The 20,597-nt window shown below is 43.3% G+C and overlaps 1 protein-coding gene across 1 annotated transcript; it reads right to left on the bottom strand.

Annotated features, from left to right (window-relative positions):
* ATMIN (ATM interactor) lies at window positions 4,310-19,731 on the bottom strand. Its single transcript, XM_018061758.1, has 4 exons — window positions 19,396-19,731; window positions 10,072-10,197; window positions 9,078-9,277; window positions 4,310-8,090 (listed from the first exon to the last, which is right to left on the bottom strand). Exons 1-4 carry the CDS (start codon window positions 19,720-19,722, stop codon window positions 6,278-6,280), a joined length of 2,466 nt encoding a protein of 821 aa, XP_017917247.1. The 5' UTR covers window positions 19,723-19,731; the 3' UTR covers window positions 4,310-6,277.

Genomic DNA, 20,597 nt, shown 5'->3' with positions numbered 1-20,597 from the left:
TTTTTACATAAGACCCGGGTGGCTCAGTGGTAAAGAACCCTCCTTAATGCAGGAGATGCAAGAGATGTGGGTTCAATCCCTGAGTAGATCCCCTGGAGGAGGAAATGGCAACCCACTCCAGTGTTCTTGCCTGGGAAATCCCATGGACAGAGGAGCCTACAGTCCATGGGGTTGCAAAGAGATATGACTGAGCAACTGAGCACCCACCAGAGCTCAACTTTTCTAATACATCCTTTCTAAACAGCAGACACACTTTATTTTATTTTAGGCCGTGCTGGGCTTTCGTTGCTGGGTACGGACTTTCTCTAGTTGCGGCAAGTAGGGGCTTCTCATTGCTGTGGCTTCTTGTTGAGGAGCACAGGCTCTAGGGTGCGTGTGCTTCAGTAGTTGCTGCACACGGGCTCAGGAGTTGTGGTGCATGGGCTTAATTGCCCCGAGGCATCTGGGATCTTCCTGGGCCAGGGATCACATGGCAATATACACACTTCTTAAAGATTTCAGTGGCCGAGCATCTTTGGAAATAAGCATTGCATCCACAGCAATGCTTTAAGTTCCACCTCACCAACTGGCCCCTTGGGCAGGACTTGTCAACCTTGGCACTAGCGTTAGGGATGGGTAGTTCTTTGTGTGGGGTTGTTCTGTGCATAAAGGAAAACAGCAGCATCTCTGGCCTCTACGCACTAGATGCCAACGGTCCCCTCCCAGTTGTGACAATCAAGAATATCTTTAGACATTGCCAAGTGCCACAAGGGTCCAGGTGAGAATAGGTGCTTTAGGGAATTAATTATCTAGAACCCAATACCTGTTTGCAGTTTCTCTGATAGCTTTGCTTCCAGAGCAAGTGGAAGCCTTGACACAGAGGCAAAGGGAATGTGGGAGAAGTTCTGCCTGCCTCATCCTGGGCAGCTCTTGGTTTTGACTGGTCCCTCAGGGCCTCCTGGGGGCACCTGCTCCATTTCCCTCCAGGCCTGCTTTTCCCTGGGACCATTTCTCTCAGAGTTAACAGTAGGGCTCATTTAGTCAGAGCCAGGGAGAGCTGTAGGCATAATCTGATTCTCTTTAGGAGAATGTGCATTATTTTGGCAAGGTTTTCAAGAAAATTCTAAGATGCTAAATTGGTGTATTTACATTTAATGGCATAATTCAGAATTCTCTACTTTTCAACCAGTACTCTCCTCATGTTCACTGTGCTAAATCGCTGTGAATACTGAGGCAGCCCAGTATGTATGACCCTCCTTAAAGCCACTGGAAAATTGATACTTTATATATGTGAAAATGGCTTTTTTCCTCCCCTTTGGCTCAAACTACAAGCCTTGCTTCCCTATGTATCTTAAAATGAAACAATTTCTCACTTACTTAAACTTGAGGAGTGCTAACTTGAAGACATAAACTAGCCTTATTTCCAGCAACGCATGAGGGTTAGTACTGTTAACTCTGTAAAATGTGAAAGAACTGTTAGCAATTTCATTTAACATCTGCATGTGCTCTGAAGAGAAGCAGAAATCTAACTAACAAGATAAAAGCCACTGGTCCCAATACTGTTCATGACTCTGCTCGGGCTCTGTTTTGTAGCCATTCACCAAATCCTCATGACGGACTTTTCTAATGTAATGCTAATGTAATCCCAGGAAAATGGAATGTTAGGGAGATACCATTATAGTAGCTAATGGGAGAACTTGAAATCTGAAGACTTACTCCTTAGACACATATGTCATCAGAGAAACGGGATTTAAACAGTTCTAAAATATACCATATCTTACCAAAAGAAAAGGCGAAAAAAAAAAAAAAAAACCAGCCTACAACTCATTAATAAGTACCAGACTCTCAAATATAGCTAAACAAAAACTATTACCACAAACTGAACTAAGACAATATAAACAGTTCCTAAAGCATCATTTGCCAAAGTTTGGATGGCTTCTCAAAAAGCAAAGTTATAAAATCTTAAGTTTTGAGCGCTCACTTTTTAAATAGGGAAGTCTTTGAGGAGCATTCTAAGGTCAGATATCCTTTTGTGATAAGTTAATTCAGATGCACTGACTTCTGCCAAATTTTTATTGCAGCAGCACAAGCTCTACATTTTCTGAAGTCACTAAATTTCTCGTTACAGCACAGGAAAAAGAAGATAAAGTAGGAGAGGTATCAGTTTCAAATTCAGTCCTAAGCAGCAACATTTTTGAGATGCAATCATAAAACCAAATATTTCACCCAGGACAAGGAAAAAGCAGTGGATCACCAGAAAGCAGAGTAAAAAGCTGCAAGCAGACGTGGAAAAAACAAAAAACAAAAAGCAAGCAAGAAAAGCAGTGAGAAGATGCCAAGCTTGGAACAAGGTCTTATTGACACAGACTATGCTAATCTCACTTCTTTAAGCCAAAAAAAGAAAGAAAAAAAAAAGTCTTTGTTCACATAGGTAATATATACATCTTTGAGAATTTATGGAGATAAAGTTTTTAAAAAATATTTTTTTATTTTCTGAAATACATGACTGTTTCAATGATAAACTAAAAGTTATAAATTCTGTTGTTTCTTCTTTGTAGTCTTTATGTCCTGTAATATTAACTTGCTAGATGGTAAAGGAACCAAGTTAATGGAAGGGCCTTGATAATGAATTTCCCCTGTGACAATCTTTGCTATTTCTGATTTTGTGGATTTAGAACAAAGTTACAAATGTGCTTATTATTTATTAGTAAGGCAATATATAGATTTACCTGTTTCTCCCTGAAGTTGAAGGAACTGAATGAATACCGGCACTCTTCCCGTTTATTATAGACAATGCTCTTATTCCCTCATTTGCTCCTTTCATATTTTATCCTATTTTAAAAAATGTATTATTTACTTAACTTATTCTTTTTGGTGGCACTGGGTCTCCTTTACTGCATGTGGGCTTCTCACTGCAGCAGCTTCTCTTACTGTGGAGCATAGGCTCAGTAGCTGTGGCACACGGGCTTAGCCGTGCGGCACGTGTAATTTTCCTGGACCAGGGATCGAACCTGTGTCCCTGGCATTGTCAGGGGGACCACCAGGCAAGTCCCCACACATGCATGTTTTAAAGTAGAGAGCCCAAATGTGTTAATTTGAGGAGACCAACAACCTGAGAGTCCTTTCCATTTGCTCTTTAGTTCTGCACCTGTTGATAGATATGTAGACTAGTAAACATAGTTCACACAACTGTGAGAAACTCTGGATTTAAGCACTGCAAAACAATGGTATTTAAAGGACTATCTTCTTGACTATCAAGAACATTAGCCTACATCTTGCTGAAAAAACTAAATTAACATTCATGTGTTTTAAGGCTTTTAGGTGTTGGGAGTAACCAGTAAGTCAAAAGACTGTGTCCTTTCCCAGTGTCAGATCTAATCAGTGACACTTTAATGTACATAAGATAAGCAGACACATGTATATGAGATATAAAACAATACTTGAGACTCCAAAGGCATCACCGACTCAATGGACATGGGTTTGGGTGGACTCTGGGAGTTGGTGATGGACAGGGAGGCCTGGCGTGCTGCGGTTCATGGGGTTGCAAAGAGTGGGACATGACTGAGCGACTGAACTGAACCAAAGGCATCATTCCTAAATGCTTCTAAGTTACACATTCCTCCCAGGCTCTTTGTTTAAGAGCCTTCTGAAGACAAATCTGAGAAGCATTACTTTGAATATTCAAGTAGTAAGCGCTCTTCAGTGTCAGTATTAGGTTAAGTCTGGACTGGAACTAAGCTAAGCATTCTAAAACTGAGATCATAAAGGATTACATGAAAAAACCACCCTGTCAGTTACCACTATTAAAACAATTCAACTTCACAACTAGTGAACAATTCAACTTCACAATGTTTTCTTCCAATCAAAAGTAGCTTCAAACTTTGCATCTTTCAGGTAAGCCTACAAAAAATTTCTTCTTTTATTTCCCTTTATCTCAAAGGAATCGAACATACTGATTTGGCTTTCCTACAGTTAGTGACTGAGCAAAGAACTACTCATAGCCTTACCCTTGCATATTTGCTCTTAAGCTGGAACCACATTACTTAAAAGACACCCCATTATGAAATGGTGACATGTGGATGAAAAAAAAAATGGGTAATTTCCTTTGAAAAAATTTTCCAAAAACTTATGGTAGTTTTTATCAAAATAAAAACTTTACATCAAAATAGCAGCTTTGGTAATAGAATGTCTTTTTCCTTTCTACTGGGAAAACTGTTAGCATATTTTCATGAACAAAGATAATGGAAATAACTAGGCACAGTCATTTCATCATGTGACTTTCAGAGGATGATGAATTTGTGAAGTAAAGGCAACAAAGTCACATTATGAGTATGTTGAAGAATTCACACAAAAGGTAGAATTCTCACTTCTCTTTAATCACTGAGTTTTCAGCTTTTACAAATAATCTTAGAACAATTCAGGGAACTAAGGTTCAGGGTGGGGGACAGTTCTTACTGGTACATGAACTATTACATGCTCAATTTTCTGTAAATAATTCAGTTGGCTGAATTAACAAACATTGTCACAGACACACAGATTTTTTTTTTAAAGCCATAGATCACTGCATATATATTTACAAAAAGCCAGAACAAACATGCACTTCTCCTTACTAGGAGAACTGAAATAGATGTTTGAAACGTTAAGGCAGTGATGATTCTAAAACATAATGAAATACTAAGTTAAGGCTTTATGTTTGTTTTGAAACCCACATTCATAGGCAACTGTGACCCAAGCAAACTTTTATGTACCAGGTTGAGTTCATCTGCCCAGGACATGTTATTTATCCATTACCACCAATTCTTCTATGGGATAGGAATTAGTAGCAACACCAATGATTTTCTCTAATGAATTATTAGTTCCTTCCTTAGGTTGTATTTTGAGGGTTTAGTCTTCAGCAGCATAAAGCATGTGCCACATAAGGAACAGAGCATTTTTTCGGGTAAACTTAGGATAATGTACAGACTGCATTGATTTTTACTTGCCTGAAAGCTGGCCGACAATCAAGAACTCAGGATCTTCTAAATACAAAAAACCCTACAAGTGTACCTGACTGCTCAGCCATCTCAAAACATACTGTGTTCTTGAAGTGCTGGATCTTCACTTCATTTTCTTTGAAGACAGTTCAGTATTACCCTCTCTAAACAAACAAAGCAACATAATGCAGAATGCCGTATTTTAGACGGATCTCTTCTAGAATTGCCATCCTCAAGGTACAAACACTATTCTTGCTAGACCAATGTGTTTCCTCATTCAAGGAAGAAAATGAGGTGGATGAAAAGAAGATTCACTTTACTATAGTTGTTGATTGCACTCTTGCCCTAGCAAGCTTATGAAAAGTATTGAAATGTAACAGGGAATATCCTTTTCTCCTTACATTACTATTTTTATTGTTTTTTAACATTTAGAGCGACAAAACTCGGACTCAGCGGGTGGGGTGCACCTTGAGGAGCAGCTCTGGAGCACCACCCTGGCCTTCGGTAGGGTGCAGGAGGGATGGCTTGTAGGACACACTCCAGGATGAGCTAACGCGTGATTCTACAGCCCAGCATTTCCATAGTCAGGATGACTTACTGTCACTTAGACTGAAAGGATCACTATTTACACTAAGTGCTTGCCGCTACTACTTTAAGCAATAATTGTACAGCAACATGTCTTGTGAGCAAAGTACTATACACTTATGTTCCTACCAGTAACAGTTCACGTACAGGGATGGCACTGGCTATATGCAAATTGTCTCAGAAGCTAAAGACAACAGTAGTTTTCCTTTGTGTCTTCAAGTTAGGGAAGACTAAGATGTCAAAGCAGGCGAAGCTGTTGTTTAAATCTGACGGTGCAGCATCAGACTTCTTTACACGTTATCAGGGAGCAGGACTCTCTTAACAAGCATTGGCAAGAGTATTTTAGGTGCAATTTAAGTCAGTCATGCTTTGACGAAAATGTTTTGAAGATCTGAAGTTTGTACCCTAAGTCCTGGTGAGCTTGGCTTCAGCTAAATGGCAAGATGGGTTTTAAAGGTGTAAAATACATTTTTTTTTAAAAAAGGGAAGACTACACTGAAAGGGCAAATGTTGGTAACACAAAAACAATCATGTTCAGATCAACATCTTACACTTTATAATACACTCACAAATTTTTACACAAACTTCATGTTTACAAGTACAAAAAGGCAAAGAACCTCAAAGAATCGAAGTAACTGTATCGTCGACTACATTCAATAGAGTTAATACTGTTGTCCCTGTTCTTCACCTTCTAAATCCAGAAGGGAACTGTGAATCCATCCCCGATGTGGACTCCACTTTCAGAAGTTGGAGACTGGGTGTAGTTCTGCACACGTTTGGGTTTCAACAGAGCTGAACTGAGACTCCATCGTGTTCCAGGCCAGATCGGCTAGAAGAAAGTCATCCATTGCTGTCTGAGTTTCATTGCTGGTGAAGAATAAGCTCCCCAAAGTTTCGAAGCCAGAGTTCATGGTCTGTGTTTCGGCACTGTTCAACTGAACTTTGCTTTCTAGGGCAGGCAGGTTTTTAGCAGTGGAGATTCCATCAGTCTGGGTCTCTGTGTCAGATGAATCAGTACTCATAGAAAAGCTGGAGTGTTTCAGGATACTTCCCAGGGGCAGACGAGGGCTACTGTCTAAAAAGAAGTTCAGGTCTGTCTGTGTCTGCGTGTCAAACATCTCAAGGCCTAAGAAGCTAGAATTTCCCCTACAACTGTAGGCCTGGGCAGAAGGGTCTGCAAGGAAGAAGTCAGTTTGGGTTTCTATGTCCAGCGACTCCAAGACTGGCTCAGTGGTCATGGTGCTAAGCTCACTCTCCTCGGTTTGTGTCTGTATATTTGAGGCTGAAAAGAACTCTTCGATATCAAAATCAATTGCAGGATTCTGGGTTGGGCCAGATGGGAGCTGGGTGTCAGGTCCAGTGTTTGTGTCAGATAAAAGACTACGATTGTCCAGCGTCTGACCAGGCAGGTTACTTGACAAGATGTTTTCTAGATCACTTAGTAAATCCATGGTTTGGGTCTGATTATCTGTTGTGTTCTGTGACGAAAGCATACTGTTTGGTGCACTGAAGTTTATAATTGGTGTGGATTTCTCAATATCTTGAGTTAAAGTTTTAGCGTGGTTCTGAGGTAACAAGTCATGAGTTACAGTCTCTGCTACTAAGCTGCTGCTTATAACATTGTCTGTAGACACACCATATGATGAATGGACACTTTCAAAAATGTTTCCACACATTACAGCTTGGTCCATCTGTACTCGGTCATCTGCTGGACTGTGCATTCCGCTGGTCTGAGTTTCTCTGGAGATCCCACCTGGCTGGAAACTGGCATCTGTAAATGCATCAGTCTGAGCAGCGATGGATGAGGTTACCTTAGAACTGGGCAAAAAAGTCTGAGTTTGAACACTAATGGGAAGGGAAACCTGGGAACCAAATGTCAAATCAGTTTGCGAACAGGATGACACAGAGGAGTCAGGGCTGGTCCACTGTGCAGATGCCATGAACTGTGGTGTGGTGTAGGACAGGTCTGTCTGCACATTGATGGAAGAAATGCTATTCTTCTGACATGTGTTCCCCAGTTCTTGTAACGGGCTAAATGGACTTTTACCCAAGTTCACTTGAATACCTGTGCTAATCGGCTCAACAGCAACAGGATTTACAACTTTTGAAAGAGGGAGGCTCTCCTTGAGAGAGCAGGTCTCCGAATCCAGGCCGAGGATCAGGGTTCCAATGGACAAGGGCAGTAAGTGCACGGCACCGGGGGCAGAGCCCTGATGGTCGACACCCAACACCACAGGCTGGGCCGAGGAGTCGGCTGTAGGCACAAAGACAGGCACGGGAGAAAACTGCATGACGGGGAGTTTAACCAAAGCCACTCTGGGCTTTGGTAAAAGCAACTTCTGAGGGTACCTTGGAGCTGCTGGAAGAGTCTGTTGTTTGGCATTAGAGCTGCAAGAGTCTTCAAAGGAAGCCAGCAGCTTTATTTCTGAAGTCTCTAGCTCTGGAGCGTCTGGTCGGGGAACTGGCTGCTTGCTCAGTGATTCAACGGTCTTCCTGGACAGCTTCCGGCTGCGCAGGCAGCTTTCCATTTTCCTTTTCTTACTAGGTGGGTCCCTGAAAACAATGACAGAGTGAAAAAGAGAAAAGCGGTTTTAAACTGCAGCTTTCATCAACCCTGGCACTGTATCTTCACTTATAAGCTCTATGTCTCACATCTATAGCAGGGGTCAGATTCAGCCCAGTGAAAAGAAATCCCGTTTGTAATCTGGCCCATTACACAGAAGTTCAGAAACATGCAAACAGGAAAGGAGGAAGCACACCTCTGGGTAAAGCTCTAGGCACTAGCACTCAACTTAGATCCGCAAGCATCAGGAAGCTAACATATTATATAATGCAGTGATTATCATTTCTAAAATAGGAAGCTATTAATCCAAATATAAATTTGACCTTTCAAATGAAGCGATTTCATGATTTAAACAACTCTTCAACAATCCAGTATCCCTCTAATAGAAAACGATGAAAGTTTTGGAAGAATTGAAAACTCAACAGGGACTTTCCTGGCGGTCCAGTGGTCAAGAATCCACCTCCAGTGCAAGTGACACAGATTTGATCCCTGGTCCGAGTAGATCCTGCCTCTGGCGGACCAACCAAACCTGTGCACCGCAACTACTGAATGCCTGCGCCGTAACTACTGCAGCTTGTGCTCCACAGCAAGAGAAGCCTCCACAGTGAGAAGCCCTGGTGTCACACACAAGAGCAGCCCCTGCTCACTGCAACTAGAGTAAGCCCACGCAGCAGTCAAGACCCAGAATAGCCAAAAATAAATACACAAATCTTAAAAAAAAAAAGAAAGCCCAGGAAGTTTTCAACTGGGAATAATAAGGGACCTTTAGAAGGAGTTGGTGAATGAGTAAGGAGCACAACTGGGTCAAGTAGATGTGGATTATTTACTGGTACTGCTGCCATTTCCAAAAGTCCCCTTCTTCACGTCTCACCTTTTCCCTACCATCCCTCCTCTCTGCTCACGCTACCGGCGCTCCAGGGAGTTTCTCCTGAAGCTCGCCCCACAGCTGCCGGCTTCTGGCGCCACCCCTCCCTCACCTGTGCTCTGCGGGGATCTCGTGGCCAGTTCGGTAGACGTGGGACTGCAACGCGGTCCGGCTGGCGTAGGGACAGCCACACGTGCACTGGAAGGTCTTGCCGCAGTCCTCCGCGTGTCTTTTCAAGTCCCACTCGGTGCCATACGAATTGCTGCACTTACTACATTTATGCTTCTTTTCAGCATGCATTTTCATAAAGTGCTAGGAAGAACACAAAAGGACCAAAGTGAAAATCTGCAACTGCTCAAAACCTTTCAAAAGTCATCAACATACCCCAAATAACAATGATTTTACATGAAAAAAATATAGCAGTGCAAATCAAAAGAATGAAAAATTCATTTTTCATTTTGCCTGCAAAATGAAATTTCAAATTCTTTTGCCTGCAAAAGAAAAAGCAGGCAAGCTGCTGTTTAATATATGCCTCATCTCTGTGAAAAGTTGAGACTGTTTTGGAAACAATCCAGGGTATCCACCCCTACGTTCTAACGTACAAGTAAGTGCTGCAAGCAGAACAAGTCTTGGAGTGCTTTTCTCAGGACCCCCTCCGGCAAACCCTCAGGGAAGTGTTTCAGTTTCCTCCCGTCCAGAATCACCACCTTCCCCACTGACCGGGTCCCTCCCTCCTCTCTGGGGGAGCTGCTTCTGAAATTCTTTTCCTACAGTTTCTTCCTCCCTCGGGAGAACATGTCCCTATGCCTCTGCTCCCCTAACCTTGAAAGAGTCACACCAGAGATCTGGAAGCACACCCAATCTATCATACTTTGCTGATCTGGTCTTCTCTCCAAATCCACTCTGGACATCTTTCCCTCAAGAACCAGCCAGCCTCTGCTCACACCCACTCATTCTTCCCCAAGTGAGAGACTTGGGTGTCTGTCCTTATAAGCAGCTTTCTGCTCAATTCGCTTCTTATGATTGGCAAGTAATTACAATACATTGGGTTTATGACATCTGCATTTCATCCCTAGAGAAGTATATAGTTAAGGCAAGTAAAATACCTGTTTTACGAGAGAAAATTGAGAAAATGGTCTGTCAGGGCCTCTAGGGCATCCTTCAATTGGACAACAGTAGAATTTCGGTACAGTTTTCAAATCTTTTCTTACTGTTGGATTTACTATGCCATCCTGCAAAAGAAAAATGAAATAATGATCTTTAAAAAACCATCAGAGCAAGTTGGGGGTGACAATGAGGAACGACTAAAGATGGGCACAAGGGAGCTTTATGGAGGGAGGGAAATGCTCTAAAGTTTGGGACTGCAGCAGCGGTTGCAGAACTGTGCGTCTACTTAGAAATAACTGAACTGTTCACTTAAAATGTATAAATTTTATCACGCATAAACTATAACTCAACATATGTTACAATCTTTCAAAACAACATAAACAGAAAACAACTATGTTGTTTAAAAATCTTCTATCCATTCCTTTAAGATTCTTTCTAGATTTAAAAATCTCTGTCCTTAACCCAATGTCTTTAATTGTAAGAGTTTCTCAGGCTCAAGACTTAGTGTCATCCTTAAGTCTTCCCTCCTTTTTTATCTCACCCCCACTGAGTCAGGGTGAGCCTCTGAAAAAAACCTCCTTTGACTATGATTGAGGTCTTCCTGACAAAGAGCACAGTGACTTTCTCTGATCACCACTATGCCCCCTAACAGAGCTAAAGTGAGCTGACACAGCTCTTTTACGGCAGCATGAATACAGGCACCATGCTCTAATCTGAAACTTAGTAATCATTAGAATGGCCAGCACTAACACAGCGCCTACTACTGTGCCGGGCACTGCTGTAAGCACCTCATATATATATGAATTCATCTGAGTAATCCTTTGTTATTAAGTAGGTGATTGACTTTTTGATGGGTTTTAAAAATAACTGGTGAGTTCATTTAGCTTGAAGTACTATCTTATAGCCCTTGATGAACCCACAGACCTCAGGAGTGAAACACCTATGGCCTCCAGTCTAATTCTTAACTGGCCACCCCCAGTTGGCCCCAGAGGAAGGTGTGTGGGGGCTGGAGTGATGAAGGGCCTCTACCAGCCCCTGGAAACACCCAGACATGTGTGAGGCCTCAGCTGCTGCGGCAGCTCCTAGATGTTTGAGTCCTTAGGTGCTGTGATGAGAGAGGACTCAATACCTTTGGAACATGCCACCTCCTCCTCTACCATCAGTGTGCACCTAGAGAGGGAATGAACGACCACGTGGCTAAGACTCCCTTTGGTTTAACAAGCTCTGTAGATGATCCTAATGTGTAGCTGAGCTTAAGAACCATGGTGCAGTGGTAAAACCCATGGATTCTGGAATATGGACTGCTGTAGTTTGAATTGCTCCTTTCCTTTGACCTTGAAAAACTTAACTGTCTTGGTTTCCTTATCTGTGAAGTAGGCACGATAATAGGACCTACTTCAGGGTTGTGGTGAGGACTGGTGGCTCAGAGGTTAAAGTGTCTGCCTGTAATGTGGGAGACCTGGGTTTGATCCCTGGGTCTGGAAGGTCCCCTGGAGAAGGAAATGGCAACCCACTCCAGTATTCTTACCTGGAGAATCCCATGGACAGAGGAGCCTGGTGGGCTACAGTCCACGGGGTTGCAAAGAGTCGGACACGACTGAGCGACTTCACTTTCACTTTCAGGGTTGTGGTGAGGACTCAGTTAGTAGCATTACAGTTAACAGTATTATAAAACAGTGCTTATCACATAATCCCCCAATGGCTCAGCAGGTGAAGAATCCACCTGCAATGCAGGATCAATCCCTGGTTGGGAAGATTCCCTGGAGGAGAAGTCCTCCACTCCAGTATTCTTGCCTGGAAAGTCCTATGGACAAAGGAGTCTGGTGGGCTATAGTCCATGGGTCCCAAAGAGTCAGACATGACTCAGTGACTAAGGCTATCACATAATCACTCCATTATTACAGCTACTAGTTATCTGCTGTGGAGATTTTTGTTGCTTCTTTTGCTTTCTACCAACCAACTTAGTGCCAATAAGCTAATCTACACTCATACTATACATTAAACACTGTTTCTGTGGCACAGAAATACAAGCAAAGTAAACAGATCAGACTGAATCACACTTACATGCTTTTGCACAGCAAAGGAAACCATAATAAAGCGGAAAAACCACCTGTGGAATGGGAGAAAATATTTGCAACGACACAACATAGAAGGGCTTAATCTCTAAAATATACAAACAGCTCATATAACTCAACAACAAAAAACAAACGACCCATTCAAAAAACAGGTGGAAGAACTAAATAGACATTTCTCCAAAGAAGACATACATATGGCCAACAAGCACATGAAACATTACTCAACATCGCTAATTATTAGAGAAATGCTAATCAAAACTACAGTGAGCTACCACTTCACATCAGTCAGAATGGCCATCATTAAAGTCTACAAATAAGAAACCCTGAAGAGGCGTGGAGAAAAGGGAACCCTCCTACACTGTTGTTCGGAATGTAAGTTGGTGCAGCCACTATGGAAAACAGTATGAGGTTCCTCAGAAAACTAAAAATAGAACTGCCATATGATCCAGCAATCCCACTCCTGGGCATATATCCAGATAAAACTACAATTCAAAAAGATACATGCACCGTTATATTCGTAACAGCACTATTCACAATAGCCAAGACGTGGAAACAACCCAAATGTCCAGCAACAGATGAACGCACAACGATGATGTGACGTATGTATATACAACAGAGTGCAGCTCAGCTGTAAGAACGAACGAAACGGTGCCACTGGCAGCAACACGGCTGGAACTCGCAATGATCATGTAAGCGAAGTTTAAGTCAAAAAGAGAAAGACAGCTACCACATGGTATCACTTACATGTGAAATCTGAAATGCGACACAAAATAATTTATCCATGAAACAGAAGTGGACTCACAGGCATAGAGAACAGACTTGTGGTAGCCAAGGAGGAGGGGTGCTGGGGGAGGGATAGACCGAGAGTCCGGGGTTAGCAGATCCTAACTACTATATATAGAACATACAGACGACAAGGTTCTACTGTATACTACAGGGAGCTATATTCAATACCCAGTGACAAACCATAACAGAAAAAAAAAATGAAAAAGAAAGTATATATATGTAAAACTGAATCACTTTGCTGTGAACATAACATTGTAAATCAACTATACTTCGATTTAAAAAAGAAAATCTATGGACTCATCTTAAAGAAAATATTAGACTTGTGAAAGTCTGATTGGAATGCTGCTTTTGTTAAAACAAGGACATCTGCTAGGCTCAAATGACAATAACACTATCATCAAACTCATCCCATTCACCAATTTATCTTTTTTTAAAGGAAATACTTCTTAAACTTATATTATCTTTCTTCTAGTGTATAATATGCAAGAAAAAATGAAATGTGGACAAGATATTAAGAAAGACCCTAAAAGCATTAATTCACTTAACCATTACCAAATTCTTAGTTATATACCAAGGAGACGGCCCTCTTCTGTGTTTTAGCCTGTCAAATGTTCTATAAAACTCTGCTTACGGGGTCACCACAAGATTCATGCTCATTTCTAAAACATCCTCAATTTGCTTAGCAATCCTTTTATTACCCCTTTTCAAACTCCCTATCATGAATGTTCTCATATACCTGTTCACTTCCCTTTTTAAAAAATCAACAAAATTTATTTTTAAGAGTTTTATTCCATAGCAAAACTGAGTGGAAAGTACAGAGTCCCCATACCCTATATGCAGCCACCCATCCCACTCCAATATAGCCTGTTCCACTATTCCCATCTCTCAGCAGAATGGTGCATTTGTTTACAACTGAGGAAGCTACACTGACACATCATTATGGCCCAGTCTATAGATTATATTAGGATCCACTATTGGTGCTGCACATTCTATGGGTTTTGCTGAATGATAATGACGGTTATCCATTATTATATCACACAGAGTGTATTCACTTCCCTAAAAATCTGTGCTCCGCCTATTCATGACACCTTTCCCTGTACGCACTGACAACCACTGACTGACCACTCATTTCCCTTTAGGGCTGATACCCCACCGTCTGCATGTATCACTGTTACTTACTGATTCACCTTCTGGAGGACATCTTGGTTGCTTCCAAGTTTTGCTAGCTATTCTTTTATAATGTCTCCTACCACCTCCTTGTCTTTCCTTTTTCACTGCTACCATCAATAGTTCAAGTATTCCTGACTTTCTGTTTGGACTTTGTCACTAGCCTAATTTCTAAACCTTCAATTTTCTTTTCATTCACATGTTGCCAGATTCACCTTTCTAAAATATAGCTCTGATTATAACATTACCTCACTCAAACATATTCGAGGGCACTCCAAATTCTTCTAGCCACTGGGACATCCAAAGTCCTGTACTAAACAGCTTCAAACTACACTTCTTTTCTGTTATTTCTCTGTTATAGCTAATGGAACTCCTTAACATTCCCCAAATGTTTTCAAGAGGAGGAATATATATATATTTGTTGCACTTAGGAATCTTTTGAAGAGTAAATGTTTATGGTCACCTAAGTTAAAGCTGTATCACATGCCAGGATGAGACGCTAAAGGCAGCCACGCCGATGCCAACATCTTGCTGTTGTCATTACAGGTGCAGCGACAACCTGGCGCGGTTCACTTTCCCGCATTCTTAGGGCCAATTCCTCGGCCCATCCCCACACCACCTCTCTACCCAGTTCCTGAACTTCTTCCCAACCCTGTTTAGAGACAATAAGCTCTGAGATGAGAACAGGGAGAGAAGAAATGGTGATGGCACAGTAAAACATGAACTGCAGTAAAAAGTGGTATTTTCGTTCTTAAGAGCGATATACATTCTACAATAAAACTTAGCAGACTTTTTTTTTTTTAACTTTACCTTCTGTGCATAACTGAAAAAAATGTACAGAGAATACTTCATGTTTTGTGTACTTTTTTGGGTATCTGTTTATAAAATCTTTTAAATAAAAGAATTTGAAAAAGAACTTATGAGAGGAAACAATAAAAAACAAGATGGAGAAAAGTAAACAAAGAGAAAAAAAAGCAAAGCAAGAGAAAGGACCCTGCTGAAGAAGAGAGGATAAAAGCAAAGAACTGTGGGGACTGTTTGGGGGGCAAAAAAAGGCACTGTAGCTTCTAAAGCACCTCTCTGCATTCATAGAAATATACCCAAGAAGAAAAGTAGCTTGCTCTGTTATTATATATTTAAAATTAGAAGTCTTTGTACAATATGATCTATGGAGCAACTTGGAACCTTTCCTTGAAGAAGAAAAAGAAAAAATTGCTGGCAAATCATTAAAAACAAACCCATGGACTGAACATACCATAAAATCCACTATGCCATGCTCTAAAAATGGGTGTTGCTGGGTAAGATGTTCTTTAATGGTCCTCCTGTCCCTTTCACTATTTTCAAACAAGAGAGATAAAAGAATCAAGAAATGCTCATCTACTCCTACTCTTCTTCTCCCCCGAATCACCAGGAACCCACATAAAATCACAAGGTATCACGGACCTTGCAACTTACAACCCTTATCTCCACTTTATCCATCATCATTCAGAAGAACTTGTTAATCCTAAGGGAATATTTGAGTGAGGGCAGGATACCTTCTGAGGAAAGATTAGATTAAAATGAGAACATCACACCAACCAATGGGGAAGGGAGGAAAAGATTATCATAATCCAGGAGAAAAAAACAAACTAGGAAAGAAAAAAACTACAGGAAAGAAACTAGAATTATGTAAGTAGCTGTAATCAACAGATTAAAGGGAAAATCTCCATGGAATACTATGCATATCTCCAAATGGACATACTCAGGCTTCAGGGCCAGGAGGAGCACACTGGAGTCTCTGGTCCAACACAGAACCCTTTCAAGGCCACAGGGAGCTCCCCTTCGGCCCTTCTCCTTAGGCCTCTATCCCCTACCCACCCAACACTTGGAGAACATCGTGTCAGGAGTAGTGTTTGGACTCAGGAGCCTGCTTCTTTGGCTCCCGACTCAGTGCAGATTCACCACGCTGGGCAACACTGTGCAGATATGGCTGTTTTGTCACATAGGCCACCTTTATTTTAAAAAACACCAAGACAGCACATGTTCAGGGGCCACATGGTTAGAAAGACAGAACAAGGAAGCAAAGTGAGCCTGTCTGACAAGAAAAAAAAAACGATGGTTCAGGGTGAGGTTTCTCAAATTTCCCCTGAAACAGGTCTCTCTAGTGACCTAGGAAGGCAACTCAGGAGAGTCCATTTTGGGGTTGTTCAATTTTCAGTTCAGAAAGAGATTTTGAATGCACTGTGCTGTCTTCAGACAAGAGAAATGTGAGAAATGACTAGAACTGGAAAAATGGCTTCACACACATTCTAAGCAGGAGAGACTACTGATACTCAGCTGGGCTAAAGTTCAAGTAAAGACCTGACTGTCAAAATCTGCCCTTGCCTCAAACATATTCCTTCTTCTTAGTCTACTGTATGCTTCAAAATTCCTGAACTTTATATGTTTTAAAAACACAATTAGAAATAAACTTATTCAAGCTAGGCTTCAGCAGTACATGAACTGAGAACTTCCAGGTGAACAAGCTGGATTTAGAAAAGGCAGAAGAATCAGGAATCAAACTGCCAACATACACTGTCATAGTAAAGACAAGGGAATTAAAAAAAAAAAAATCTACTTCTGCTTCACTGACTACACTAAAGCCTTTGACTGTATGGGTTACAACAAATTGTGGAATATTCTTAATGAGATGGGAATACCAGACCACATTACCTGCCTCCTGAGAAACTTGCATGCAGGACAAGAAGCAACAGTTAGAACCAGACATGGAACAATGGCCCAGTTCCAAATTGGGAAAGGAGTACGTCAAGGCTACATATTGTTACCCTGCTTATTTAACTTACATGCAGAGAACATCATGAGAAACGCTGGGCTGGATGAATCACAAGCTAGAATCAAGACTGCTGGGAGAAATATCAACAACCTCAGATATGCAGATGACACCACCCTTATGGCAGAAAGTGAAGAGGAACTAAAGAGCCTCTTGATGAAGGTGAAAGAGGAGAGTGAAAAAGTTAGCTTAAAACTCAACATTCAAAAAATGAAGATCATGGATGGCATCCAGTCCCATCACTTCATGGCAAATAGATGGGGAAACAATGGCAACAGTGTCAGATTTCATTTTCTTGGGCTCCAAAATCACTGCAGATGGTGACTGCAGCCATGAAATTAAGACGCTTACTCCTTGGGAGAAAAGTTATGACCAAGCTAGACAGCATATTAAAAAGCAGGGACATTACTTTGCCAACAAAGGTCCGTCTAGTAAAGGCAATGGTTTCTCCAGTAGTCATGTATGGAAGTGAGAGTTGGTCCATAAAGAAGGCTGAGTGCTGAAGAATTGATGCTTTTGAACTGCAGTGTTGAAGAAGACTTGAGAGTCCCTTGCACACAAGGAGATCAAACCAATCAATCCAAAAGGAAATCAATCCTGAATATTCATTGGAAGGGCTGGTGCTGAAGCTGAAGTTTCAGTACTTTAGCCATCTGATGCAAGGAGCCAACTAATTGGAAAAGACCTTGATGCTGGATAAGATTGAGGGCTAGAGGAGAAGGGGACGACACAGGATGAGATGGCTGAATGGTATCGCTGACTCAATGGACATGAGTTTGAGCAAACTCAGGGAGATAGCGAAGGACAGTGAAGCCTGGAGCGCTGCAGTTCATGGGGTTGCAAAAAGTCAGACACGACAAAGGGAATGAACAACAACTGTATACTATCAAACCAATCCTGAGAAGTACTGATAAATGTTATCTTTTGCTTAACGGATTCTTCACAAGGTCTGGACAGATATAGCTCCTGACAGCAGTTCCACAAAAAACAACAATATAAAGTGTTAAAAAGTGCTTGCCAGAATGACGTTCAGGACAACAAGGTAAAGACAGTCCTTATCAGACTGGCCACTTCCGTTGTGCTTAGAGATGTAATGTCTACCTTAGTAATCAGTGATGGGATAATCTGAAGGTGGGTGATGGCTGTTACATATGAGCTAAAGAGAACACAGGAATTAGACTGCAGAATTCCTACAAATATATAGTTCATCCACTCAAGTTAAAATATGCTTAAGGAAGGGAAGTGTTTAATTAAAATTTAGTATGAGGGAGGAAACAGGAGAACTACCGTTCCCAGAGTCACTGCACTTGTGTGTGGAAGCAACCCAGAACTATCATGGCAAACTGCAGCTCCACCTGCAGAGAAAATTACACACCCACCTCAGCGTACCTCCACAGTACATTCCCCGATTAGGCTCCCTCATCTTCCTAAGAACACTGTTGCCTCTCTAATTAGCTGGAGCTGGAAGTGGACAGCCCTTCATGGTCAACATATCTGCCCTACTACAGACGACAAGCTCAAGCTTTCTGTTAAATTCCTATCAGAAGTCCGATTCTAACAACATTCCTGAGGAAGCTTTACCTGAAGGGCAGACATACCATGCAAGAGACTAGGTGATTTAAACTTGCTCCTCAATCAAGTCAGACCACCAAAAGCTACATACTCACAATGCAGCTTTCAATGACACACTTTAAAATTACGTTCTAAGCCACTGTTGGCTTAGAAAGACTTTAAGAAGTGGAGGAAAGAAATGTCCTATTGTAGTGATTGAGAAATTATGATTTAAGTGGTATTGGGTGGGGCTGGACCTCTGGGTTTTTAATAAGCTTTCCAAAGACGTGCACTTCGGGTTGAAAAAAGAATCACCTCCCCATTTTATGTAATGCGGAATGAACGTTCAGGATTATTGTTCTGTAATTATATATAAAGTCCCCTCTTAAGATCCTCGGGGGAGACTTCCCTTAGCTCTCATTCCTGAGCCAAGCTGATATTACCAAAGCGGTGGAACTTGTTGCCAAATCTGTAGCTCCCTGCTAATGACTGGGCAGCACCCAAAGGCCCGAAAGAGGTGCTTGTGGGTGTGGTGCAAAGAGAGCCGGCAGAGAGCTGAGCCCGCGTTTAAAGCCCAGCACTACGCGGGCAGCGTCACCGGTTTCTCTCAACAGGACGGAGGTGCCCCGAGAGCTCACGACACGACCGTGAGAAACGCCCGGGCCGCCGCCGCGTGCGCGCCGGTGGTCCCGCGGGTCGGAGCCCGCAGCCTGACGCGTGACACAGGGCTTTCCCCCCGCCGTGCCCTCCTGCGTCCGGGCTTCCACTCTCCCTGCGCGACGCCGCTCGGCGGTCCGGCGCGTTCTGAGGGCCGCGGCGGCCCCCACCCCCGCCGCCGGCCGGACCCCGGCGCGGTCGCGTCCGCGGCCCTCGCCGCCCGCGTCAGACGCTCGGTGGCGCCAGGCCCCGGGAGGCGCGGCCCGCGGCGGGCTCACCTGCAGGCGGTGGCTCTTGACCAGGTGCATGTTGAGCGCGGGGCTGTTGGGCAGGATCTTGCCGCAGCCGCGCACGGTGCACAGGATGTTGGTCCGCACGGCCCGGGACAGCTCGCTCACCGACGGCTGGATGAGCTCCCGGGCCGGCGGCGCCGAACCCGCGGGCTGCTGCCTCGCCGGCGGCGGTCGCGGCCGGCTGCCTCTCAGCCGCCCGGGGGGCACCCACGGGCCCGAGGCGGCGGCGGCTCCCCTCGCGGCCGCCGGGACGGCCGGGGCGCCCGAGGCGAGAGCCGCGGGATCCGCCGCCGCCGCCTCAGAAGCCGCCATGGCTCTCGCGCCGCGGCCGGACCAAGCCAGCCGGCCCCGCCTCCCGCCGCAGCGACTTCCGGCAGGGGGTGGGGCCTTATTAGCATCCGGCGGGGCCCGGCGGCGGCGGCGGCGGCGGCGGCGCCCCCTGCCGGAGGCGGAGGGCGCGTCTGCGGCGGAGCGCCGCCAGGTGAGGCGGGCGGGGTGTAAAACTTCAGAGAGGGTCCTGGGAACAGGTAGGACGTGTAGGTCCCTCTGAGCCTCATTCGCCTTCCTAGAAATCTGAACCTCGGGGAAAAGTTGGATACAAGAAAAAACACTGCTTTCGGGAACGTTACTTCCCAAAGATTAGAAATAAACCAAGTGTTCAAGAGCAGCAGAGGTCGAACCTTGTTAATTACAATGATCTGTTTACCAGACACTGCGGAATGCACTTTTCATCCAGTATCTCATTTTGACCTCAAAACAGACCTCGCGGGTACCTACTGTAAGTTCTTCCTCATCTGCAGAGAGGCAAGTAACTAGCCTGAGGCCACATTATACAAACAAAAGAGCTGTTATAATTGACAATTATTTTAGAGAGGGTAGATTTACTTGCCTGTATTTTAACTGGTGAAATCTGTATTACTATTTGGGAGACAGTGTAGCTCAGGGCAGGGTTCCAGAAACGAAGTAGGAAGAGGGACCAGATAGGTCAAGTAAATGAGTATAGGAGGCCAGGCGTACCTAAAAGGGAGGGGTGAAGACCCCAGGGAAATCAGATCTAGCCTAACCGGAGCAGGGGCTACCAGTCTTTGGTATTGCCATGTTTATTTTTCAAGGTTTTTATGTGAAAACTCCCAACTTTTTAATATATTAGCAGCTCTGCTTGTTTTCTACTGCTGCAGTAACGAGCT

Source organism: Capra hircus, chromosome 18 (assembly GCF_001704415.2).
Source record: "Capra hircus breed San Clemente chromosome 18, ASM170441v1, whole genome shotgun sequence".
Taxonomy (NCBI): domain Eukaryota; kingdom Metazoa; phylum Chordata; class Mammalia; order Artiodactyla; family Bovidae; genus Capra; species Capra hircus.
The sequence above is the reverse complement of the archived record's forward strand: the minus strand, read 5'-3'. Positions and strand labels throughout refer to the sequence as shown.

Bases quoted from the DNA above. Each gene is read 5' to 3' on its own strand.
- ATMIN (XM_018061758.1), bottom strand. From the start codon at position 19,722: ATGGCGGCTTCTGAGGCGGCGGCGGCGGATCCCGCGGCTCTCGCCTCG. The intron at 10,198-19,395 runs GTGAGCCCGCCG...TTTCTTTTGCAG, and splicing joins TCAAGAGCCACCGCCTGCAG to GATGGCATAGTAAATCCAAC. The intron at 9,278-10,071 runs GTATTTTACTTG...TGTTCTTCCTAG, and splicing joins AATTTTCTCTCGTAAAACAG to CACTTTATGAAAATGCATGC.